Source organism: Biomphalaria glabrata, chromosome 7 (genome assembly GCF_947242115.1).
Source record: "Biomphalaria glabrata chromosome 7, xgBioGlab47.1, whole genome shotgun sequence".
Taxonomy (NCBI): Eukaryota; Metazoa; Mollusca; class Gastropoda; family Planorbidae; genus Biomphalaria; species Biomphalaria glabrata.
In genome coordinates this window covers 4,752,470-4,779,210 of record NC_074717.1, presented here as the reverse complement: position 1 = coordinate 4,779,210, position 26,741 = coordinate 4,752,470, and the positions used below count along the sequence as shown (strand labels likewise).

The window sequence follows — 26,741 nt, the reverse complement described above, 5'->3', positions numbered from 1 at the left end:
AAAAGGGTATGTAAAAAGTATTATAATTTAAAAGACAGGCTTGCTAATTACATCCCTTTGTTTCAGTTCAGCACAATTTGCTCTTCAATGTATTATCTGTCATTTCCATTTGAAACTCACTGATGTAAAATAGTATAAAAGTATAGATCCTGCCCCGGTTTGTAATATTTTAATAGAGCCTTTATTTGGTCTGTACCGTAGAGGAAACGCTCATTTGTGTATGAAAACAAAAGTGTCAAACTTTGATGTTGGTAACATTTGGCCTTACCTTTATTTAATAACAAACCTAGATGATATAGATTAAAATAGATCTAGATCTAGATTTTAGTAAGATTTTAACTGTTAGTCACTGTAACTGTTCTAGAAATAGATCTAGATAAGCTCCATAGTCTTGATCTGAAACTAGAATCTGATCTAGAACGAAACATTCTTCCGAATCCGGGATTACCCATCCCCCCCCCCATCCAATAGATTATAGAAATATAGATGAATAATGATTTAAATTTAAGGAATCTTAATGATCCATCATAAGTATCATACTCATTAATAGTCATAGTATTTTAGTATTCCATAGATTTAGTTTACTCTAAGTCTAAGATTAGAATCATTAGATGATTTAGATCTATTACTTACTAAGTTACTCTATAGTCATAGTCTATACTTTATTAGTACCTATAAGTTATAGTAGACTTATACTATCTACTATAATTATAATCTAGAAATAATTACTAGATTGTCTAGATATAATTAATAATAGAATCTATTGTAGTATTGTAATTGTCACTATTTGACTATTACTATTGACTCTAGATTCTAGATTAGTCTAGATACTACTTAACTAGACTACTAGTACTACTAGTTGAGTAGTACTAGTACTAGTAGTCACTATAATTACTAAATTAGACATCTAGATCTAAGATAGATCTAGTAACTTTTAGATTGTCTTGTCTTGGGCTTGGGTATTTTCTTATCTAGATCTAGCAATCTACTATTAGTACTATCTAGCCTAGATCTAGACTCTAGTTAGACTCTAGACCTAATTCAAGTCTTTTATTACTTTTAAGTTTTAATTTCTTATCTTAAAAGTTAACCCAACTACTATATCTAGATTCTAGTTTAGATCTAGAATTTACGATATCTAGATCTAGAATCTAGATTGATTTTGGTTCTGTAGTTCTAGATCTAGATAGATCTATTAATCTAGATCTAGATAATCTATGGCTAGATACTCTCCTCTATAGATAGATTGGATAGATCTATTCTAGTTCAGTGAGGATTGTTTCCAAATGGCAACTTTCCATTTTTGTTCAGTGATAGAGAATAATATTTCATAAATAGCCTTCAAGTCTCTAATTGACACGCATGACTAGATTAACACATAAAAATACACTATAAATAACCCTAACCCACTTATAAGTGATAATACATGGTTATTTTCTTTTATGAAGAAGTGTCTGTAATAATGTTTTAGATTTAATAAGAACAAGCAATACTACGGTATATCCCTCCCAATACAGTGATGGATTGATCAGCAATTATATTAATAACTGCTAAAATTTCATATTTATTCGCATGTACTTAAGGCCTTACACTTTGATAAGTTCACAGATATAACTATGTGTGCTGAAGGGGATAAAATACTTAACTTGAGAATGTTGAAGTGTGAACTAGAACAAATACAAAATAGAGCTGTGAGATTTATAACAAACGAACATTCTAATTTGATTAGAGTCACACCATTAGTAAAATCACTAAACTTAGAGACACTTGAGCACTGGAGAATTAAAAAGTAAAGTAACTATAATGCATAAAACAAAAACCATAATTTACATTTATAGAAAAACAAAACCTAATGAAATACTCAAACACAAGTATAGAGGCACATTTCTTATTCCATACGCTAGAACAAATTTGTACAAGTGCTCCTTCTTCACTAATGCTATTAGATAATGGAATAGGTTGCCAGAATCAGCCAGGAAAACCGACGACTTAGAAGAGTCTAAATCATTAATTAACATTGCATGACTAGCTCGACATATGAAATGTGTAGGGCGTACTTATGTTCTTTTTTGAAGTAATGTCTGTGCTATATATAAGATAAGAAGATAAGATTACTTTTGACTTTGGTGTAGAGAAGAACCTGTATAGAATATATGAATGCAAGGCCTCATTGACAAGAAATAAGCAAATCGGTTATTGAAAACATAACCAAAAAATCTTGGTCATTTCTAAATATCACAGTCATATAATTAAGCCATAAAATACTTGCAACAAAAGAAGATTGGCACAAAAAACTTAAGATGTATATATATATATATATATATATATAAATTTGAAATATCAATTAGGTTGCGACAGTTGCATTTAAGATGATAAGACAATAAACCTTTTTTTTTTTTTTTACTGTTGTTTGTAGATCTATTAAGATTCACATCCTTTTTGTTTGTAAAATTAATTCATCGTAAATTCTTCCTTTTACCAACATTTCTTTGAAAATAAAACCAACAAAAAGATATACATACAAAATGAACATAAGATGCTGATGACGTTTCAGGCAACAGGCAGCTGTCTAAAACTGATGCATGGGAAAATACTCCTTGTTTTTTGTGGAACCATTGCACAAGCACTTCGGCTTAGATGTTTCTTCCTAAATGGATTTGTAACTACGTCATCTTTGTTCTGAAACTTTTGATATTCATAGACCTGGTTTCAGTAAGAGGGTAAGTGTGAGATGTTCCTTATAAAAACAATGTTATTAAACAGCTTAATTAATTTAGTGAGGGACAGTGGCTAAGTGGTAAAGTGCTTGGCCTCTGAGCCTGAATCCTGGATTCAAATCTTGGTGAAGACTAAGATTTTTAATTCCGGGATCTTTAGTGCGCCTCTGAGTCCACCCAGCTCTATTGGGTACCTGACATTAGTTGGGGAAAAGTAAAGACGGTTGGTCATTGTGCTGGCCACGACACCCTCGTTAACCTTGGGCCACAGAAACAGATGACCTTTACATAATCTACCCTATAGATTGCAAGGTCTGTAAGGGAAACTTTTAATTAATATCAAACTAGAGAATTAGGCCTCTATGATATGAAAAGGAAAAGCATTAAAGCAGTTCATGAAAGATCAATGCTTCCAAAATGCTTATTGGGTCATGACTTTGAGTATTCTTTGTGACAGTAATACAATTATTGTTTTTATAAAATGTCAGATTATTGTAGATTAATTGTTAGAGATTTAGTGGGGAAGTGGTAAATGGGTTGGCTGCTGAAATCAAGATGGAAGCCCCAATTAGTATTTGTGGATATTAAGAATTCCCATTTAGCTTAGGTCCCTGAAATAAAAGAGAAAAGGGAACTGTCATGACCACAGCCTGATTTTCAGCACCTCAAGAACCATTAGATCTCAAAAATAAAATTTACTTTTGTTAATTTCAAATAACTTGACAGCAGCTTTCTATAAGTTTTATATTTTTAAACATTTTTCTCTTTAGGGACTTAAAAGACCAAAACGATGTTGTTGAAGATGAATTGGACTTATTTGTATCAGAATACTTTCAAACCAGACCCAGCTTTGTACACAGGAGGCAAAGAGATGCCAACAGCTGCCAGTCTGTCATCTACAAGAATGTGACAAATTATCAAAGCAAGTACCAAGCATATTCAGATTCATCCATTGTTTTACCATTGGTAGAGGCCCATCACATGGTTAAAGAGGTAGCCTTTGATTTTTTTTGTAACAAGTTTGATCAAACTTTGATAGAAATAAATGATCATATAATATTTCTTATATTTAAATATCATTACCATATGCGGAAACTTTGCAACTTGTTTTAAGACAAATATTTATGTTTATTTGTTATGTTATCCTTATTTTTTTCATAATATGCTCCACACAATGAATAGTTAACTTAGGAGATATTATCCTAATAGTTTCTAAAACCCCACAGAAATAAGTGAGATCACCATACAAACTTAACAGGAGTCACGGTGGTTGAGTGGTAGAGCACTCAGCTTCTGAACTGAAAAATCTCAGTTTGAATCTTGGTTTAAGACAGAGGTTTTGAATTTCTGGATTTTTAGGGCACCTCTGAGTCCACCAACTCTAATGTGTACCTGACATTAGTTGGGGAAACACGCTCACCACATGACACCCTTGTAGCCATAGAAACAGATGACCTTTATATCATCTGCCCTAAACATCACAAAGTGTAATAGGATGGTTTTTTTTTTCCTTTTTTTTTTGAAAGGCAAACTTAACACAATCATTTGTAGCACAGTCTTGACTGTTTCTGCAATTGACTCTGTTGTGAGTTTCAATAGTATTTATTTTTTCATTTTAGTTTGGTCAGTACAGCTGGAACAAGCAGCAGGTACACATTCACCATCAGCAGGTCAACAATCCACTGACCACTTGGTCAGTACTGGAGCCTGGACAGCATGGAACCTGCAGGAATGACAGCGGAGACCAGTACACCGTGGTGGATTCCAGTGCCCAGAAGCGCTGTATAGCTGCTGCAAATGCAGGCTTCTTCAATACAAAGACAGGGCAGTGCTTAGGTAAAAGTTGTAGATAATCATATCCCTTTGCTTATAGATATTTCCTTTTAAACTTCAATATTTGTATAGTGTAACCTGTGCATTGTGTGTTAAGGGAAGAAGACAAACCTAAAAATATAAAGTAGCTAGGTGTTTAAAAAAAAGGCAATGATATTCCAATAATATTTATATGTATAACATGTTGAAATGAATTAATTTTTTTTGAAGAGTTCTTTTAGATGCCAGGGAAAGTTTAGTGACAATCAACTTTTTACTATAGATCTCCATTTGACTTAATCATTAATCTTCTTCTTATTATTATTCTTGTATTGTTTTAGTGTAGTGAATCTTACATGCTAGTGCAAGCTCAGTGTGCTATGGTTCTATCTCTTTTATGGACATGTAGGTGGGGGGGGGGTGTATCTGCGAGAAGGTTTCTGTTTTTCCTTTAGGCACTCATCAAACACAACTTAGCTTAGCGTTTGGATTGGAAATAGAGCCAAGTTTATGCTAAATATATTATTTATTTAATATTATTATAGCTTTTATATAGAGCTACTTTCATGCTTATAGCATGCTCAGAGCGCTTTGGTCCAATCTCAGTTGTGGACCAGTGGGTGGGAGGGGGTATCTAGGAGAAGATTTTTCCATGCTGCCTTTAGGCGTTCAGTAAACACATCTCTGCTCAAGTTGGGTGTCGAATCTTGAGATCCGTTCACAGGTAGCCAAGCCAAGTTCAAGCGTACTTAGCCTCTTGACAATGCTTCCCTTTGTTCCCACATATTCTCGCTGTTTGCCTATTGTAATTATATCCCCTCCATCTGTTGTCTGGCTAAAAGATGTCCATCTGTTGTCTGGCTAAAAGATGTCCATCTGTTGTCTGGCTAAAAGATGTCCATCTGTTGTCTGGCTAAAAGATGTCCATCTGTTGTCTGGCTAAAAGATGTCCATCTGTTGTCTGGCTAAAAGATGTCCATCTGTTGTCTGGCTAAAAGATGTCCATCTGTTGTCTGGCTAAAAGATGTCCATCTGTTGTCTGGCTAAAAGATGTCCATCTGTTGTCTGGCTAAAAGATGTCCATCTGTCCTTTGTTATTGTTGAAAAGAATTTGAAATTGTACTTGAAATATTGAAATTAAACTCTTTAAGTTAGTGATGGCAGTTAAGTGTAATACTTTTTTATTTTTGTTGCTTGTTACAGGTAACATTGTAAGTGACGGTTATCTAGTCCAAGACTCTGGAGGCATTCAAAATGTACACTTTGGTTTGACTAAAAATGGTTACATCTTCACAGGGTAAGTCCTCTTATGTTTGTTCTGTCTGCATAGTTTTTTATTGTCATTTATGATTTTATTATTAATTTTTTTAAACTGCTTTTTTGGTTTGCGCATCTTTGATGCTTTGGCATATTCAGTGTGCTGTGGACAAATCTCTTGTGTAAACGTGTGTGGAGGGGAGAAATATTTTCATGCTGTCTTTTGGCCCACATGAAACACTACTCAGCTTAAGCCCACTTGATAGGTAGCCTAGCCGCTTATGACTCTCAGCCGCATAACCATTTGAATCAAATATAAAATTTTGGATTACTTTTACACTATTCTGAGGCTAATGTTTACAAATAAAATTTGTGTGTGATCTTTTTATATTAGATCTTAGCTTATACATTTCAGACATTCTGTTTGTAAAATATTTTGTTTCGGATGTGCCTTCAGGTGTAAATATAATTTACATGCGCCCCTGAGAGGAAACTCTGATGCTGCTGCAAAGCAGCTAAAACAACATGGGAGGCAACAGTTATGGGTTGACGCATGCACGCATACAAATTATGGCAAATTTTACGCTCCAGAATTGGCTTGATTAGCCACACCAGATTCTGCCTCGTTTCAAGAAGAAACTAAAACCAGTGACTCAACTGGGCGCATCCATTGTCTTCCAAGACAGAATGAGCCATATATCATAAAGAATTACTTAATAATTTAATCTGACTAAATATGTAAGATTATTTTCCCACTGGGTTATTTTCCTTAGACTCATTTTGCAAGAGGAGGTAACAAATGTATTCTTTGTTTTGATTTAGTTGCCTTTTAGCGTAACTGTTTCCTGTCCACATAAATGTAGTTATAACAAATTCAATTATTTCAGCTATGTGTCAGAGCTGGACCTGTTAGTGCAAGAGTTTACTCAGTTGGTCGGAGGTGTCCTCTGGTTGGTCAGGGATGGGGTCAACTACCTGGAGGAAAGCTTGAAGCTGGAGTGTTCGGAAACTGAAGAAACTGGTTGGTTGAAACATTGTCTATCCTTACTGTATTGTTTGATTTTATTCCTATGATTTAGCTTTACTGGAGTGTTTGATATTAGACTGTTGTCAACATGCCCTCTTGTGTTTAATAATTGGGTAGGAGCATTGGACTTTGTCGAATGAAAAACAACAACATATAAAATAGTATAATAAATATGCATGCTGCTTCCAAATAAATTCATACAATCAGATTAAAATTATGTAATTATTTTTTGCTTTTTTTTTTTTTTTAGTATGTAATTAGGGTCTACTACTTCAGCTGCAGAGACAAAATGGGGACAATCTGAAAAACATATTTCATAACTAAATAATAGTCATGAAACTTTAGTACTTAACTTGAAGATTTTTATTTTTATTTTGTATATTTTGATTATTCTAATATAAATGTATCACTAACATCTTATAGTTGTTTATTCTATAAAAAAATAACAGCAGTTTAAAGTGTTTCATTATATTTCATAGGTACCTTGCAGAGATTTGCATCTGTTACTTCGGCTCGGACAGCTGTTGGCCATGACAGGGAGGGCAAAATACATATGATACAAATTGACGGCAAAACAGATTTATATGGGTTAGTGCTAATGTCTGTTTTTTTAAAATATTTTTTACATCACAAAAAAAAAATGTAAAAAAAAAATGTTCAAATTATAGTTTGAATAGCTTAACTCTTTCAGTGCAATATATTTTGATAGAAAAAAATGGAGTTTTCCGGGATGAACAAAAATGTTCAAGGGGGGTAGTGTTACTAAAACTAACATAACTTTTTTATTTTATTAAATAATCTAATATATTTGATTTTATTGTAAAGGAAAATGAATGGGCTACATATTTATAATAAATAAAGTTAATTATTTAAGAATTTTTTTTTTAAAATTAATTTTAAACTGAGCACAGGAAAAGGAAATATATAAAAAAAATCATTTAAAAATCAATATACTGAAAGATTTAAACTTTTAATTAAACTTTTAATCCATAAATATTAAAAAATCACAATACTTAACACATTTAATCACTTCAAATTTTATAAAAGATGAACAAATGTTCTAAGAAATTGTATTTTTTGCATTATTCGTGTCCTGGAAAATAAACTAAAAAAGAGGAACCATTAACACAATGTTGTCTTTTTTTAAAAAAACGTGTTGGTACAGCATCAAATTTACTACCAAAACAATCACTCCCACATCAGAAAAATATAAAAAAAAGTTTAACAAAAAAAGGTAGTGAAGTAAATATTAATAACCAAGTTACTTGCTGAGGGTAACGCCGCACTGACCAGTGCTACCGAAGTTACTCGCTGAGAGTAACGCTGCACTGAAAGAGTTAATGCATCAAAATATGTCTAAAAAGTTAGTACTATCAGATTGCAATAGCAACCATTTGTAGGCTAGGTAACAAAGAAGAGTTAAGTCATTTGCTAAAAACAAGATAGTTTTTTTTCTTGAAATTGTGGAAATAATGAAGAATTCATAGGCAAGTGTGAAAATGGCAGTATGAGAAATATTTCATCCTGTGGGAAAGTTAAGCGTGTGATTGAGTTTTCAAATTATGTTGTATTTTTATCAAGTTTTGTAATAGCAAAGTTTCTAAATACTAAAAATTTCATTTGTATAACTTTCTAGTAATTTATTTTTATATTTCAATGATTGGATCTTTTCTTTTCCTCAGGATCAACTTATATGACTTTGCTGAATTGTTGATTAACCTTGGTCTTTACAATGCCATCAACCTAGATGGGGGTGGCTCAGCCACAACTGTCATTAATGGAACCTTGGTCAATTTTCCATCTGACCTTTGGTAAGTTTTGTAAGATCGGGTTTAGTGTCTCAATTCATCGTGATCATCTTTCGTCTGTCACTTCACTTTTGCCGTAGGTGTGCAACAAAGTCTCTCCACTCTTTCTGGTCAGCGGCTGTTCTGTGCAGAATATCAAGAGAGAGGCCTGTCCAGTCTTTTAGAATGTCCAGCCAGCTTTTCTTTGGATGACCCTTTCTTGGTGCTCCCTCCACTGTACCTTGGAAAATGACTTTTGATAGTGAGTCATGTCTTACGATAGGACCAAACCAGCTCAGCTTTCGTCTCCTCACAGTATTTAGTTATTCCTTTTTTGGCAGCCAGAGTGTTGACTTGTTAAAGTACTAATCCATGTGTCTTCTTTTCCTGGTATCTGATACCCTGCATTTTTCTGTAGCGTTTACTGTCAAAGGTTTGAATAAATAAAATAAAATGTTATTCATCTTACTGTTCCATATTTTCCAAAGTTTTCCACAGGCAGGGAATGTCAAGCTAAGACAGGTTTTTTTAATCTCTTTTTATTGATGCTCCTTCTTTTGTTATGTTTGACCCTAGATATTTTAACTTTTTCTAATGTTTGGCCATTCAATTGTAAGCTACGTCTCATGCTATCTCTTCCACAAACCAGTACTTAGTTTTTTTCCGCTTGTAAGTAAGTTTTGTATCTGTTTTGCATTTTCTCCAATTAGGCATATATTATCTACAAACCTGAGATTAGAAATAGGGTTAGGGTTAGGGCCCCTGTTTAGGATCAAGCTAGAACTAAATCTTTCTACAGTTTACAACATGAAATGCTCTAGAATTATGTTAAAAAAAAGCAGGGGAGAGAATGCATCCTTGACCATAGATATAGATGTTCTAAAACTTCTCCAGTTTGGTTGTTCAATTTGTTTGTTCAGTAGTACTGCTCTATTTGCATTGCCACATGTTATCATGCTGAACCTGGTCAAATGCTTTTTTTATTTGGGAGTCTATGAAGTTGTTTACCAGTTTCTTCTGGTGTTTAAGGCATGTTTCATTTAACAGCCTGATATGAATTATTTATTCAATAGTGCTTCTACCTGCTCTGAAGCATGCCTGTTCTTCGAGGACCTCTTCAGGGTTTCCTCTGTTGAGCATTAGTCTTAGCATTGCCTTGCCTTGCTTTGATGACTGACCAGACTTATGGCCTTATAGTTTGGGGAATTTCTCAAGTTTCCTTGCTTGGGCAGTGATTAAAGATTGGGTCCATTGTTTTGGCTACGATTTTTCAGCCCATATTTTCTGACATATTGTTCATCAATATTGTTGTTTAGTCTTTCTGATATCTTATTTTTTTTGTTCTCAATTCTCTTCTGTGAGAGGAAAGTGTCTACCATTATCTGTGCACACCTGCCAGCTTGTGCTGTGAAGGACTGCTCAGGCCATGGCTCTTGCGACATTGGTGTATGTCGCTGTCAGGGCCACTGGCCAGGTCCAGGTTGTGAGACCCTCACCTGCCCAAATTCCTGTAGTGAAGACAATGTTGTATTAGTGATTTATGATCCGTGGAATATACCAACATTGGACAGTTCCCTACTTTGCTTGAAATTATCAAGTTATTTATTGAAGTAACTATATAGTTTATCAGGAACTTGCGTAAAAAGTAATCAACTAAAGATAGCAAGACACTATATCAATAACACTGGCAGTAACAATCAGAACAAGATTTAGAACAAGTTATGCTTTGTTAGTTTCCTTGCTTGGGCAGTGATTAAAGTTTGGGTTCATTCTTTTGGCTTCGATTTTTCAGCCCCTATTTTCTGACATATTGGTCATCATTATTGTCTTTTAGTCAGACAGCATTCTGATATCTTATGTAGAATTTTTTTTTGTTCTCAATTCTCTTTTGCGTACTTCTTGTGGAACTTAAAGCCTTTTTTTAATGCGCTGTACAAAAGATGGCTGCTGTATCGACTTTTTGGTAATTCCCTAATGGCCACAAGACTTCTTGTCCTATTTCTCTGTAGTTGCCTAATTTATAAAACAAAATGCACCAGAATCTAAAAATAACAAACCAATCATAATTAAATGTCATGGTTTAGCCATGGCAAATATCTGCCCCCATGTATGTGAAAGGACTTGTGGTTTGACATAAAAATGTCTCAAAATTTTGAATTGATTAGGAGTCAAGCATGTTAACAGTAGATCTAGGTGTTTGACACTCCAAAATTTAATTAATGCTTTGGTTGATTTAAGACTTAGGAGTCAGATTTTCATTAAGAATAACATTATCAGTTGAAATATCAGACACTGAGCTTGATTGTCACAAAAATGTTGATCTAGAGATTGATAGAGAAGATGGAAGGTCACTCTCAGGAACTCAGGTTTAGGGGACAGTTAGGTTTAGGGATTAGTTAATATGCTTTTTGAAAGCTAGTTTTAACTAGTCTAGCAATCTGGCCTAGTAATCATGTGTCACTTTTTGTCCAGACAATCCCAGCATCCTCCTGCCACTTCACAGAATTGAGGACGTCCTCCTGATTGTTTCCTAAATTATGGACTGGAAACATTTTTTACTTGTTTTTTTTTTTAAATTACATGCACACTGTCCTATATATCATTTTAAACTCTCAAAGATGACATTGTCTTTCAGTCTTAGCATTCAGCAACCAGGTATCACAATCAAATTAGATTACACAAATCAACATTTGTATTTTATTACTGTCTCTTCTCTTCTGCTGTCCTTTGATATTTTCCAGTCTCATCCATAATAGTGTTGTCCTATCTCTTAGTCCTGCTTGTTGGAACTATCTTGATTTATACAAATCTGAATTATGTAAATTGTGTCAGGGCAAATATCACTTTTGCCAGTTATTTTTAATATTTTGTTGTTTAATTATTATAATTATTATTATTCAAAATTATCATTAATCTACATCCAATAGTTTTATTATTCAATTAAGAAACATTTAATACAATGAAATGTCCAACTCACTTTCCTGCATATAACTTATTATGATGATTATATATGTATATATAAATAAATATATTCCTTAAACAAGCACCAATCAATGACCTATGCAGTATCATACAAAATATCTTACTACTACTAGATCTATATAACAAATAACTTCTAGACTCTTTAAGTTTATGACTTCTATCTCAAAATGGAGTCATTCTTTTTCAACTGACTTCTGCTAATTATTTTATCTGAGTGATGTCCCTTTAAAAAAAAAAAACTTCAACTAAAAAATATAGACCAAAATAGATCTGTTATGGTACAGATGTGATTGGGACATAAATTAATTTAACTTTATGTATGTTAAAATCATGTTTGCAGCTGATTTGTAATGTTTACTTAAATCCTGTCCTGTCATCTTTGACTTCCAAGTTTCTAGATGCCCAAGAATGTGCCTTTAGTAACTAGTTTTGTTCCTCTTTGTCTAGTGTAAACAGCAGCTACAACTGTGAGAGGAAAGTCTCCACCATTATCTGTGCTCACCCGCCAGCTTGTGCTGTGAAGGACTGCTCAGGCCATGGCTCTTGCGACATTGGTGTATGTCGCTGCCAGGGCCACTGGTCAGGCCCAGGTTGTGAGACCCTCACCTGCCCAAATTCCTGTAGCTCTCATGGACAGTGTACAGAAGGTATGTAGAATCTTTTGTTTTATAACTTTTGGATTAGTCTTAGCCCAAACATCCTGCAGGACAGCAAGGGGTGGCAGGGGCAAGTTTTGATCTCAGGTTCATCATGTTGGCAGTCCAAAGCTCCTATCACATGACTAGACAAACATTATGTCTAGTGCATTCTACAGTTTTTGAAGTTTCTTTAAGATTCAGGCCCGACACCATGGCACTGAACAAAATTACTAGACATGCCGTTATGGCATTAACATATCACAGACAATAATTACTAGTTTTTCAAAAGCTGTAAAAACTAATAATAACAAATCAACATAAAAAACAAAATAATGAATTAAAAATAAACGGATTAAAAATAAATGGACACGCTAAGTAAATGTTTGATTTGTTTTACATTTTCTTTGATTAGGGCAACGATATTGCAAGACTTAGCCACAAATATTAATGTTCTTTTATTCAGTTATTTAAAAAAAAATTTCATAATAGATTTTAATATTTTATGTAAAATAGGGTCTTTATGTGCATGAGTAATTTCATGTTTATATTTCCAACTTTATACTATAAAATTTGGTAATAAATTCAGAACAAGAAACAACTCATTATTCATGCAATTTTGGGGCGTAGAAGTTAATAGCTATTGGGAATATCTTTAGTGATGTAAAAGTAGTGAAAAGACATTATGCGAAGATAGTTTAGTGACAGGAGTAATGCTATGATGCTAGTAATAAATTTTGCCCTGAAAAGTTTGAGAGGAGTAATAACTTTTGCCCTGAAAAGTTTGAGTAGTGAAGACAATGTTTTATTAGTGATTCATGGAATATACTAACATTGGACAGTTCCCTACTTTGCTTTAAATTATCAAGTTATTTATTGAAGTAAAATTTTTTTGTTTTGTAAAATTTTTTACTTATTTCGGATGTTCCTTCAGAGTTGAAGATAATTACTTCCTAGTCCAAACCTACTGCAGGACGACGGGGGATGGGAGTGGGCAGGGTTTGAACCCGGGACCATCGATAAGTCTGAACGACAGTCCAGCATGCAAACCGCACGGCCAGGCAGCCACTATATAGTTTATCAGGAACTTGCGTAAATAGTAATCAACTCAAGATAGCAAGACACTATATCAACAACACTGCCAGTAACAATCAGAGCAAGATTTAGAACAAGTTATGCATTGTTAGATCTCAACCTAGTGGGAAATACTAAATCTGTGGATGAAGTTGTCCAGAAGGGCTAAGTATTTCATTTTTTAGGTATGCTAAGATGGTGAACTGGATCAAACGCTTTAGAAAAGTTTAAAAAAGATATCTATAGCTATGTCACATGTAAATTATAAGTGCGTCTGGTGTGAATGTACACTTTGGTTTCTTATAGTTATAATGTTTTTTGTTTGGTGTAATGGTGTAATGCACAAATTTCCATACGGACAATAAAGATTATTATTATTATTATTGGCAGAGTGAAGAATAATAAGATATCTATATCTATTGCCATAGTGTTATCTAAACATTTTGAAAAAATTATCTATCAGTCCTATTAACTGAGGTTGAGATGGTCTAAAAGTCCTAAAGCCATTTTGTATGGGTTAATTTATTTGTTCTAACATTTTACATATGATGCTAGTAAATGAACAAAGTAATGAAAATTCCGTAAAGACTAAATATATATATTTGTTACAATTCATTACCAATACTATGTGTAATCCAGCTGGAATGTGATTAGGTCTTCTAGATCTTCTAGCTTTATTTGACTTAAAATGTTTGAACTGTTTGCAAAATGCTATTTCTATTTTTGTCAATCTAAAGTTTCCTGTTAAATTAATTTGATTCTGTTCTCTCCAGATGGTTGCCAGTGTGATCCTGGTTGGCTTGGTATAAACTGCTCTTTGACTTGCCAGGATGGATGGTATGGTGACAAATGTTCTCTGCCTTGCCTGTGTGAGAATGGCGCTAGCTGCAGCCCTATTACTGGGGATTGTCTATGTCTGCCAGGTTATACTGGGAAGTATTGCCAGGAAGGTGTGTTATTAACAATATATGCTTTTAAAAATTGACCTTGATATTATTTTAATGACATTTAAAACAATCTTGTACTGGTAATCACTTATGATCATTGTAACATCAGGTTTATAATTTTTCCTCATGTTGGATAAATTATGTATTTTGCATGTTTGCTTTTGGTTTGTTTTATAAGTAAGATATTTCTTCAGAAATTACGACTATTATCATATGTCCTAATCTCCTGTTGAATGGTAAGAGACTGCTTTTTTTGTAAAAAAAAAAATGGTGCCGGTACTCAGTGATTAGGTGCCGGTACTCAGTAGTTGATTGCCTGACTTTTAACTACTAAAAATTAATAATATACGTTAAAATAAAAGTACAGTAACAAAAAAAGCCCTGGTAACAGATATTGTCAATCAGGGCTTAAACATTATAACAATCTGAAGTGCTTACCACATGACTTGACATGGTCACTGGATTTCCATTTTAGCAAAGCCAAAACATTTTTTTTTAAAGTTATTAAAATAAAATCAAAATAGGATTCATCTTCTGGAATTAACAATATTGTAGTCCTAAAGTTGATTAAATAGTTGTTATAATGTTGTCAAACAAACTGAGGTTTTAATCTCATAAATCATGATTTCTGGTTCTACTGCCCAAGGGTACTAAGAATTTGTCTTCTGTGTTGCTGAGAGAAAGTTTTAATATAAACCATAAAAGCTGATACAAATGCTAATAATAGAAATGATGCTTTATTCAAATTGAGCTCGTCTTTTCTTTGCAGCTTGTCCACTGGGTTACTACGGCCAGGACTGCATCCACCTGTGTTCCTGTGAACATCGCTGCTACTGTGACCACGTCACTGGGAGCTGCAACACCACATCATCTGGCAATCAGCATTACAGCAAAGGTGAGTCGGGTTTGAAGCTTAGATCTATGTGCCTTTACGCCATCTGCTCACATTTGTTGTGCTGTTGAAGTGTGCTAGCCAATCATTTTCGTTTCGAAGGTCAGTCATTTCTGTTAATATTTTAATTCCAGCTGTGTACTGTCTAGCTCAGCAGAGAATACAAAGCTTAGGCCTGGTCCCGGACAAACAGTACCAGTACAGGTATTTGAACCTTTTCTCACTTCCCTACTTGTTTTACTTACTACTTACCTTGACCACAAATACTTTTGACCCAGTATTTAACTCTTTCTCTCCTAATTGACAATGCCAACAATGATTTGACCCCATTAAACTAAATTGATTTTTGGATTTATAAACTTTAATTTGTGTTGTGTAAAAAAAAAAAATGCGTTCCCATATAATTTGATACCAAATACAACATTCTCTGATAACAAACAAAAAAAGTTACTGAAGTTTAATAATGGTAAAACATCAGAAAGAAGGTAAAAAGTCATCAAAGACTTAAACCAATGATTCGCTAAAATTTCTGTTGCCTGGTGGTCTTATGATATTTTGGCATATGTGTCATGCCGCAGCACTGAAAAATAAATTATTAGCCTTATTCAGCCGTACCTTCACAGCTTCATCATGATCTGTGATGGCCTGCAGGCCCTAGTTCTTCATCACTGACCCATACAAAATTTATCAATCCTTTGAGGATCAAATTATGAAATAGAAACTTTTGCGTCTTCCGCTTTGCAATATTTAACTTTCATTTTTTTTTTTGTTAATGCATGTACTTGGCAGTATATTTAGAATTATTTAACTCATTTATTTTATTGAATTGTTAGAGACACGCTATTGTACAACAATTTTCTTTCATGATATTAAAGCTTCTTATCATAACAAAGTATCTACCATGGTCAGCTAGTGAAATCTTGTTCTTCAAGATGTGCTCTAGAAAAAAGGTTTTGATCTACATTTGGACTAACAATATTCAAAACAATAGTTTCATTCAAAATTTATCTATTAAGCTAAAAAAAAAAAAAAAAAAGTAGTTCCCCTTTGAGACCTTGTGATCTATTGGGCAGATGATGTAAAGGTCATCTGTTTCTGTGGCCCCACGGTTAGCAAGGTTGTCATGTGGCCAGCACAACAACCATCCAACCGCCTTTACTTTTCCCCAACTAATGTATTAAGCCAAACTGACCTATGAATCCAGAACCTTTCATTCTCTTACCATTTATATTTGTTGAGTCTTTTATTTTCTAGATTACTGGATACGATGCTGAGCTATTTTTAGCCATTCTGATTTCTAGAAGATGATACCATTATAATTACAATTTTCGCTTTAAACAAAGCTTAAAGCTTTGGCTCTTGCCCAATTGTTACATATATACAGTGGCGTCATTATGTTTTTGGGGAGTGTGAGTGAAACCTGGTGACACTGACCCTAGTTATGCCACAAAATATGTGGATGATGTTAGGCAGTGTAGTATTTTGGTTAATTATATGCTTGTGATATTCTGTCTCCTCAGCCTGTGTGTGACAAGTGTTTTATGTTGAGCTGTGATAGCTATATGCTTGTGATATTCTGTCTCCTCAGCCTGTGTGTGACAAGTGTTTTATGTTGAGCTGTGATAGCTATATGCTTGTGATATTCTGTCTCCTCAGCCTGTGTGTGACAAGTGTTTTATGTTGAGCTGTGATAGCTATATGCTTGTAACATTCTGTCTCCTCAGCCTGTGTGTGACAAGTGTTTTATGTTGAGCTGTGATAGCTATATGCTTGTGATATTCTGTCTCCTCAGCCTGTGTGTGACAAGTGTTTTATGTTGAGCTGTGATAGCTATATGCTTGTGATATTCTGTCTCCTCAGCCTGTGTGTGACAAGTGTTTTATGTTGAGCTGTGATAGCTATATGCTTGTAACATTCTGTCTCCTCAGCCTGTGTGTGACAAGTGTCTTATGTTTAGCTGTGATAGCTATATGCTTGTAACATTCTGTCTCCTCAGCCTGTGTGTGACAAGTGTTTTATGTTTAGCTGTGATAGCTTCGGTGAGTCTTCTGCTCAATGCTCTGCTGACCTACTTTCTGGTGAGACTACGACAGAATTACAAGGCGGTAACACAGAAAACAGAAAGAGGAGACAATCGCGCTCAACAAAGGAGTGTCCGAAACAAGAGGAAAGGGAGGGGCGGAGTTGAGGACGTACAGCTCAAGGACATGACCAAGACCAATGCAGCCAGGCCTGAGGAAGAAGAGGAGCTGGTCACTAGTGACGAGGAACAGAATTTGTTTCTGGCACCAAACAAGAAAAAAAAATTTTCCATTAGAGATTTTTAATTTATTTAATTCCATGACTTAATACCAACTACTGGTGGGTATTTGACTCTGAGGTTGTATTCATTGTGGAATATCAACATCATAACTCGTTAATAATTTTGTTACTAATTTTCGTGTGCAAAATTTAACAGTCGAAAGGCCTTAAAAAAGACCATTCCAGATGTGTGAAAATATTGAAAGGAAGATGTGAGTTACAGGCTAAGCTAGTCAGTGTATGCTGAATGATGTGCTTTTATTCTGAGGTGAGATGGATCTGGCAGTTGTTATCAGACATTTGTAAAACAATTTTTTTGGTCTTGTTTGTTATTACTGTTCTGGTGTACTGTCAATCTCTTAAGGCTTGCCATTTCATCTTAGAGCAGGAGTAGGGTTGGTCTAGACAATACTAAAAGTTTCTATATAGGTTATGATCTTGACTTATTCTAGGAAGAGCATGAGTTGGCCGCTAGTGATGAGGTCTTTGTTAGTGATAGTAACAGTTTAAGGCAGTGTAAGGATGGCTGCCTGGTTGTGTGGTATGCACTCTGGACCGTCACCTTGATGGTCCGGGTTCAAACCCTAAAACCAATCGACCTACAGGAGGTTTGGCCTAAGATATAATAGTTTTCAGTTCTGAAGGAACACCTGAAACATTGTAAAAGAAATTAGAAGAGGTAGTTAATTCAGTACCAGTGCAGAGTTTTTTCACTGCCAGTGCACATTTCTTTCACTGCTCGTATACACTTCTTTTACTACCAGTGCACATTTCTTTCACTGCTGGAGAAACATTTGTGCTTGCTAATATTAGACATTGTGGTTTAACAAAGTCAAGTGATGGATACTAAAGCAGCTCATTTGCTACAGATGTAATTGATGTCTTGTAGAAACTTGTGACAGTTTTCTTTGGTCTTTTAGTGATATCAATCCTAGAGCAGTCTTTTGCCAACTTTTCTGTTTACAATGTCTTGGCCAACTTTCCAGTTCAGAGGTGTTGGCCAACTTTTCTGAAACTGCGCACTTTATTATTTCAAAGAGAATATGAGTTGAGGTGTTGTTATTCAGTTTTAGATGTATGGTAAAGCTCTTCAGGTAGATTGTAAACTATTTAATACTCTAATAATGTTATGTTTTGTTACCATCTTCAAATGGTGTCCACTTTCATGTCTTCCATGATCTAGACCAATTTTTATGCAAATTTTGTTGCATTTGTATTTAATTTTTTACATCTTTTTTGTTTTATTACTGTGATGGTAGTAAATTCATATTTTTTAAAGTAACAACCATCTTGTTTGGTTATACAGTGTACAGGAGGTCCTCGGGGTTAGGCAAATCCTGGGTTACGATGTTTCATTAATTATGACACATTTCCCATATACTATACAAAGCCTTGTTTCGACTTAAGTGGTTTTGCGTGGTAAAAGTCATAAACGCAAACTGTGGTTTTGCGTGGTAGAGGTCATAAACGCAAACTGCAGCAGTATTTCTGGAAGATAGAGAGGCTTGCAAGAGATACTGTAACCTTTACCATAGCTGACTCTCTAGAGTTACCTGCCCCAGCATCTTCAGCAATTCTCCTTTTTTTTTAATGTTTCATTTTATTACTAAATGTATTTTATATTTCCTTTATGCATTTTATTACTAAATGTATTTTATATTTCCTTTATGCATTTTATTACTAAATGTATTTTATATTTCCTTTATGCATGCTTACAGTATTTACATACAGTAAGTACATAAGTTCTGATTTGCACTGAAAATCAGTTTACGGTGTGACATAGGAACAGTTCTGCTTCCTAACCCGAGGACCCCCTGTACCAAAATAAAATTGAAAATTCTAGGTAATTTTTCTTAAGTCCAGGGGTTTGTTGTATGTACAGTTTTAAGACCAAATCTATTTGAATAGAAGTATCTGTGAGATGGTTAAAAGAAGGTTCTATCATTAATGCAGCATATTGGCCCACATTCATCAGGTTCTTTAACATTTGACTACATGAGGGGAGAGATGACTTCACACTGGGTGAGGGAAGCAAATCAAAGTTTATTGATGAAGAAATAGGTTTGTGAAAATTTGCAACTGTTCATTCAGCCTGAGCTTTGTTGGAACCAAATAACAGAATACAGAGAATACTGGCTGTGGTACCAGCTATTCAAAAAACTGCTACTTTAAATATTGTGATTTTTTTTTTTCCGTGAAGAACATTCCTGAACTGGCTGGTTACAACCAGTCGATTTATTTTTATACCCTTTTTTGCATTTGTGTGTCAGAAATACTGCCTAGAAGTTTACAAAATTAAAAGTGTCAATATTTAGATAAAATGTCAAAGTTCTGTTTAAGTTCAGCTTGATGTCAAAATAACACTTAATGGTAAGATTCAGATTTATGGTGAAGCTTATGTTTATATCATAGCTCAGCTTAATGTTCGAGGGGTGGAGATTACTTAGTCAAAATGTGACAAAAACATCTTTGGGTTTTACTTTCTGTGATCTCTGTTCCCTCTTGATCTTGGTACAAGCAGCTGATGCTAAATTTTTTTATCTTACTTTTCATGTCCACATTTACCTTTTCTTTTTTTTCTTTCTCTGAATGATTTTTCTTATCATCTGGAGAAAAAAAAATTGTCACTGCAACTTTTAACAATTTTTTTATTTTTGTTTCTCTTTGTCTGTACTTGTGTCTGGGTGGAGAAAAGCTCAACTTCCCTTTGCACACTCTCTCTCTCTCTACACCTGTGTCAACTCAGGTTGTTTTAAATTTTAGTTTCATCATTAAGTTTATAGTTTTTTTTAAGTTTTGATCTAAATTTTTTTTTCTTGCAAACAACTTTTGCTTTCATATTATACAAGTAGGTCAAATTAAAAAAAAAAAAAATCAAACTCGACTTACATGCTTATGAAGTTTAGTGTCCGGTTTTCAGTACAAAGAAAACTTTGAGTAGAAAATGTTGACATCGGGCTAACCTTCAATTTTGTGATCAATGATTCCCATTATGTAGATCAGTTATTCCCAAAGTGGTTGATATAGACCCCCATGAGTTTACGATGACTTTAATGGGGTCTACGAGGGTGAAAAATTAATTGGGGGTCCATGTAAATGGGGATGTCCATGTTGATGAATATCACAGTATTTAATTTTGATTTCCTATTAATGGAATTACATCATAGACACATATATATTGTTGGAACCTTTTGTAATCATGTAATTTGAATGAAAAAATAATTATTAATTTTAACTCTTTCTCTCCGTAACTATTTACCACAGTCTGGTGGAATCAACGCTGGTATCATCAGTTAGGAGAGAAAGAGTTAATAACTTTTTTTAAAAGTCCTAAATGGACCTACTAGTACATTTCAAAGTCCTCTGTTCTAATTTTTAAATAAGGTTTGAGGATAGTCTTCTCTGATGATGATATAGAAAAGATTGTAAAATGACAAGACAAACTGCTTGGAATAACTATTGAAGAACTTAAGTACAAGTAGAAAAAAAAAATGATGTCATCTGTTCTGGCTTCAAAAAGATTATACTTGATACTTATTCAATATTATGGAGTATCACCATAAAGTTTCTAATCACTTTTTCATTTTCATATCTAGTGGAAATAGGTGTCAGCACGATTGAACCCTTCTAACAATAATAATAATAGAACACGCTGGACAACTCTAAACTACTTTATTAAATTAAAGCTCATTTTTGAAAATTATTTTTTTTATAGCATCCAGTTCATCCTTTGCACTCAGAAATGCATTCAGCCCCCTGGATGACAAAGTGGTCATCATCAAACCACGATGGACGAACTATATATATATATAGTTAGAAATCAGTAATAAAAACCCCCCAAACATTTGAAGATGAACTAGCAAAAATGCAATACTAGGTAGCAAAAATGCAATACTAGCTAGCAAAAATGCAATACTAGCTAGCAAAAATGCAATACTAGCTAAGCAGGGGGTCTATGAGACATAAAGTTTGGGAACCACTGATTTAGATTCATGTATCTTTTTGTATGATGGAATATTTATAAATGTATATCGTTTCCTTTCATTGCATCGGCTCTACTAATTTATCTTTCATACAATGGAATATTTATGTATATTGTTTCTGTTCTTGGCGCTTGATTTATTTTTTTTGTTGTGCATTGTGGAATATTTTATATGTATTTGACCCTAAGGGGCAGAACTGTGCAATATTGGGAAATACATTGCCTTATGCATATGACGAATGCACGATGGTAAGGAGTATGTGTGTTTGTAATTTTGTGCCTGTTTGTTGGTGCAAAGAAAGATGTCTTCATTTGATTACTGCTAACCACAATGTCTGCTCAATAAGACAATGATTGCTCGAGTTAATTGACTTTTTTTTTTTAAATCCAGAAGTGATCTTGACCTTGAGATTGAACATCTGCATTTCAGTTATTTCAATGTTAATTTATTGCCTCCCCCCTTTCCTTAATAAAAAGTTGTAAAAAAAAAAACCTTAGGAAAGGGCAGTAAGAAATAGTGTAAAAAATTATTTTGATGATTTCCCCTTTATAAGCTTTAACAATATTATCAAAGACAACCTTGAACTAAATGAGACCCTTTTTTTTGTCTTGAAATGGAATAATAGAAGACCCAGTGCAATGGAATAATATAGGACCCCAGCGCCATTGAATAATATAGGACCCATGTGTGCTAAGATCTGAATTATAAATGGACACGCAGCATTCACTGTACATCTTCATTGTGTTTATTTCTAATCATTTTTCTTTCTTTTAAATGCTGTTTAAAATCGATTTTTTTAAAGACCCAGTGCTTTTACTATTTACTTGAGTGCTCTAATTGCAGGCGTCATTTACATTCAGGGTCTTGATCTGCTTTTAACATTGAGGACTTTGAAGTGTCTGGTTAATTTGAGTTTACCCTTCTGAGTTCTCAGTGCAATGGTCTATTTACCTATACTGGATATGCTGGATTATGTTATTCCATTCCTCAAGGTTGTTAACCTCGGAAGTGGTAATGGTTTTAAGTGCACTATTACCTATAAAATGCCTCCATTTGCATGCCTCTTAATTAGCCAGCAATAGAAGAGTAGACAATAACAATCCATATTTTCGATGGTCTTAGGCGACCCCTGGCAAATGGTCAATCGACCCCCAAGCGGGTCGCGACCCACAGGTTGAGAACCCCTGATCTAGAAGATAAAATGATAGGATGGATGAACTTCATACTTAATCTTAGTATTGCTAGTGAATCGGACTGGTTTGTTACAACTATAGAATGAAACCTAGCACTGACCTATATGTATTAAACCCAGCACTGACCTATATATCTATAACTTAGATTCTAATATGTCATAAAAAGTTTTACATTATTCTTATTTCAGGCACTCTTAAGTGATTTTTTTTTTTTTGAGTCCAATTTTTTTAAGATCATTAGTTTATTCACTACTCATGCTGCTTACAATGTTGCTACAGGACATGATATTAGCTTTAAAAAATAAATTAAGATTTTGTTGTATTTAATGTAATCTTTTTTTTTTTTTTTCATTGATTAAAATGTCTTTAAATATTTTTTCTTGTAAAATAATTCTAAAATTAATGATTTCTATTTATGTTTTCTGAATGGTCTAAAAGTTTGGATTTATATTTATATAAATAAATATAACCTAATTTATAAGAAGCACTATTTTTGTTTTGTTTGTATATTAAATCATTTGTTTCTTTTCATTGTCTCCCCCCAAAAAAATAAATTAGTTTTTTTTTCTTTATGTTTCACTAAATACCGAAAGTTGATAGCCAGCCACAGGGCTTGTCACATGACTTGTTGAATGGCCTTAAAAATATATCTCCTTTAAGTCATCTGACCTGTCAATAGCAAGGTCTGAAAAAGGTACTTTACTTTTGTTTTTTTAATAGTTGAATAACTAGATGAACAGCAGGTTAATGGCTAATTAAAGGATAATTTAAAAGCTTGTTGAATAGCAGATTGGGTGGCTGGTTGAATAGCAGATTAGGTGGCTGGTTGAATAGCAGATTAGGTGGCTGGTTGAATAGCAGATTAGGTGGCTGGTTGAATAGCAGATTAGGTGGCTGGTTGAATAGCAGATTGGGTGGCTGGTTGAATAGCAGATTAGGTGGCTGGTTGAATAGCAGATTGGGTGGCTGGTTGAATAGCAGATTGGGTGGCTGGTTGAATAGCAGATTGGGTGGCTGGTTGAATAGCAGATTGGGTGGCTGGTTGAATAGCAGATTGGGTGGCTGGTTGAATAGCAGATTAGGTGGCTGGTTGAATAGCAGATTGGGTGGCTGGTTGAATAGCAGATTGGGTGGCTGGTTGAATAGCAGATTAGGTGGCTGGTTGAATAGCAGATTGGGTGGCTGGTTGAATAGCAGATTGGGTGGCTGGTTGAATAGCAGATTGGGTGGCTGGTTGAATAGCAGATTAGGTGGCTGGTTGAATAGCAGATTGGGTGGCTGGTTGAATAGCAGATTAGGTGGCTGGTTGAATAGCAGATTGGGTGGCTGGTTGAATAGCAGATTGGGTGGCTGGTTGAATAGCAGATTGGGTGGCTGGTTGAATAGCAGATTGGGTGGCTGGTTGAATAGCAGATTGGGTGGCTGGTTGAATAGCAGATTGGGTGGCTGGTTGAATAGCAGATTGGGTGGCTGGTTGAATAGCAGATTGGGTGGCTGGTTGAATAGCAGATTAGGTGGCTGGTTGAATAGCAGATTGGGTGGCTGGTTGAATAGCAGATTGGGTGGCTGGTTGAATAGCAGATTGGGTGGCTGGTTGAATAGCAGATTAGGTGGCTGGTTGAATAGCAGATTGGGTGGCTGGTTGAATAGCAGATTAGGTGGCTGGTTGAATAGCAGATTGGGTGGCTGGTTGAATAGCAGATTGGGTGGCTGGTTGAATAGCAGATTGGGTGGCTGGTTGAATAGCAGATTGGGTGGCTGGTTGAATAGCAGATTGGGTGGCTGGTTGAATAGCAGATTGGGTGGCTGGTTGAATAGCAGATTGGGTGGCTGGTTGAATAGCAGATTAGGTGGCTGGTTGAATAGCAGATTAGGTGGCTGGTTGAATAGCAGATTGGGTGGCTGGTTGAATAGCAGATTGGGTGGCTGGTTGAATAGCAAGGCAAATGGCTAGTTGTAACGCAAAATTAATATCTAGTTGAGGTCAATGGCTTATTGAATAGTTTGTTGAACCTGTGTAATTGGGTCAAGAGTTGTTGGCATTGTGCTGTTTCAGATCTGCTCCGTTGGTCAGCTATCTATGTTTTGGTGACAGAAAGTCTTGTGTGCTTTCAGATCTGCTCCGTTGGACAGCTATCTATGTTTTGGTGACAGAAAGTCTTGTGTGCTTTCAGATCTGCTCCGTTGGTCAGCTATCTATGTTTTGGTGACAGAAAGTCTTGTGTGCTTTCAGATCTGCTCCGTTGGTCAGCTATCTATGTTTTGGTGACAGAAAGTCTTGTGTGCTTTCAGATCTGCTCCGTTGGACAGCTATCTATGTTTTGGTGACAGAAAGTCTTGTGTGCTTTCAGATCTGCTCCGTTGGTCAGCTATCTATGTTTTGGTGACAGAAAGTCTTGTGTGCTTTCAGATCTGCTCCGTTGGTCAGCTATCTATGTTTTGGTGACAGAAAGTCTTGTGTGCTTTCAGATCTGCTCCGTTGGTCAGCTATCTATGTTTTGGTGACAGAAAGTCTTGTGTGCTTTCAGATCTGCTCCGTTGGTCAGCTATCTATGTTTTGGTGACAGAAAGTCTTGTGTGCTTTCAGATCTCCTCCGTTGGTCAGCTATCTATGTTTTGGTGACAGAAAGTCTTGTGTGCTTTCAGATCTGCTCCGTTGGTCAGCTATCTATGTTTTGGTGACAGAAAGTCTTGTGTGCTTTCAGATCTGCTCCGTTGGTCAGCTATCTATGTTTTGGTGACAGAAAGTCTTGTGTGCTTTCAGATCTGCTCCGTTGGTCAGCTATCTATGTTTTGGTGACAGAAAGTCTTGTGTGCTTTCAGATCTGCTCCGTTGGACAGCTATCTATGTTTTGGTGACAGAAAGTCTTGTGTGCTTTCAGATCTGCTCCGTTGGTCATCTATCTATGTTTTGGTGACAGAAAGTCTTGTGTGCTTTCAGATCTGCTCCGTTGGACAGCTATCTATGTTTTGGTGACAGAAAGTCTTGTGTGCTTTCAGATCTGCTCCGTTGGTCAGATATCTATGTTTTGGTGACAGAAAGTCTTGTGTGCTTTCAGATCTGCTCCGTTGGTCAGATATCTATGTTTAGGTGACAGAAAGTCTTGTGTGCTTTCAACCAATTCATGGCTGTTGGTGCTTAGTGCGAGTCCAAAAAAAAAAAACCATCACGTAGGTTTAAGTGTGACTAGAAGCCTACGTTAATCTTACGAGAAAGAAGTTCAGCCCTACCCCCCCCCCCCCAAAAAAAAAAACAAAAAACTTTCGCCACTACATTATCGTTAATTGTAAAATCATTTTGGAAAACATTTGTAGCCCCCCCACCCCCCATTCTCGTCAGAATGTTGACCTCCTCCCCCGGTCCTTTTCAAATCGTCTGCTTCTTGGCGGCGATATTGAACCAGTACTGAATCTACCCCCCCCCCCCACAATGGCGGAAGACTAATTAGTTAACGATTTCCGATATCACCCCCTCCCCCCCAGCTGTAGGTTCGGCCGTGGCTTACATCGTGATCTGATTAGTTTTTTACACGACACTTGCTGAGTACTGCAAATACCCCCGTGTCTCCCACAACCAACCACATGTGGGGGGAAATATTGAAATATTGCCACAAGTAAGTAATGGAAAACAAAAAAGAGTTTCGCTATTCTCTCAGGGACGCTATGAGACGTCAGCTATAACCTTTGAACTTTTAAATGATCGCCATGCCCTAGCTGAAAAACAGTGAGTAATGGCTGACATTTCACCTGCATTTTTTTTTTGTTTTCATCCGAGACTTGCACCGGAAAAAAAAAAAAAAAGCGTTTTAAAACTCTATTCAATTAAACTACACAGGTTAATTAGGCCATACACCTCAATTCCCCCCTCTCCCATTAAAAAAGGACCATAGTTGTCCGTAATAATAAACTTAAGTCCCCCCCCCCCCTAAAGTTGTACATGTGTGCACTGTATTGCAGGTGTAACGCCGCCACGATGCTCATTATATTAAGTTTAGATTCATTCAATCCTCATTAGTTGGTAGTTTAATACTGGTTTTTTTTTGTACGAATTAATTCGATCTAGGTATTTAATATCGGTAAGAATAACGCCAGGGTGGGGGTCGTGAGCGCGTGTTGCAAAACACGAAAGAACAG

The 26,741-nt window shown here is 35.3% G+C and overlaps 2 protein-coding genes across 4 annotated transcripts; one reads left to right on the top strand and one right to left on the bottom strand.

Annotated features, from left to right (window-relative positions):
- The first annotated feature begins 184 nt into the window (after positions 1-184).
- Positions 185-21,806, top strand: LOC106050303 (N-acetylglucosamine-1-phosphodiester alpha-N-acetylglucosaminidase-like). 3 transcript variants are annotated; one of them, XM_056037039.1, is made up of 13 exons: positions 185-247; positions 2,555-2,720; positions 3,488-3,710; positions 4,337-4,553; positions 5,733-5,826; positions 6,674-6,807; positions 7,293-7,401; positions 8,496-8,624; positions 12,030-12,229; positions 14,065-14,241; positions 15,008-15,133; positions 15,265-15,334; positions 17,127-21,806. In XM_056037039.1, the coding sequence occupies exons 2-13, from the start codon at positions 2,638-2,640 to the stop codon at positions 17,455-17,457; spliced, it is 1,893 nt and encodes a 630-aa protein (XP_055893014.1). In that variant the 5' UTR covers positions 185-247; positions 2,555-2,637; the 3' UTR covers positions 17,458-21,806. The 3 variants fall into 3 exon arrangements, with proteins under 3 accessions (XP_055893014.1, XP_055893016.1, XP_055893015.1); XM_056037041.1 differs by lacking the exon at positions 17,127-21,806 and adding an exon at positions 16,651-16,702; XM_056037040.1 differs by lacking the exon at positions 185-247 and adding an exon at positions 248-327.
- A 1,545-nt stretch (positions 21,807-23,351) lies between these two features.
- Positions 23,352-24,650, bottom strand: LOC129927320 (RNA-binding protein 12B-like). The gene is made up of 3 exons (XM_056035798.1): positions 24,621-24,650; positions 23,491-24,533; positions 23,352-23,358 (listed from the first exon to the last, which is right to left on the bottom strand). Exons 1-3 carry the CDS (start codon positions 24,648-24,650, stop codon positions 23,352-23,354), a joined length of 1,080 nt encoding a protein of 359 aa, XP_055891773.1.
- Between the last annotated feature and the right edge of the window lie 2,091 nt (positions 24,651-26,741).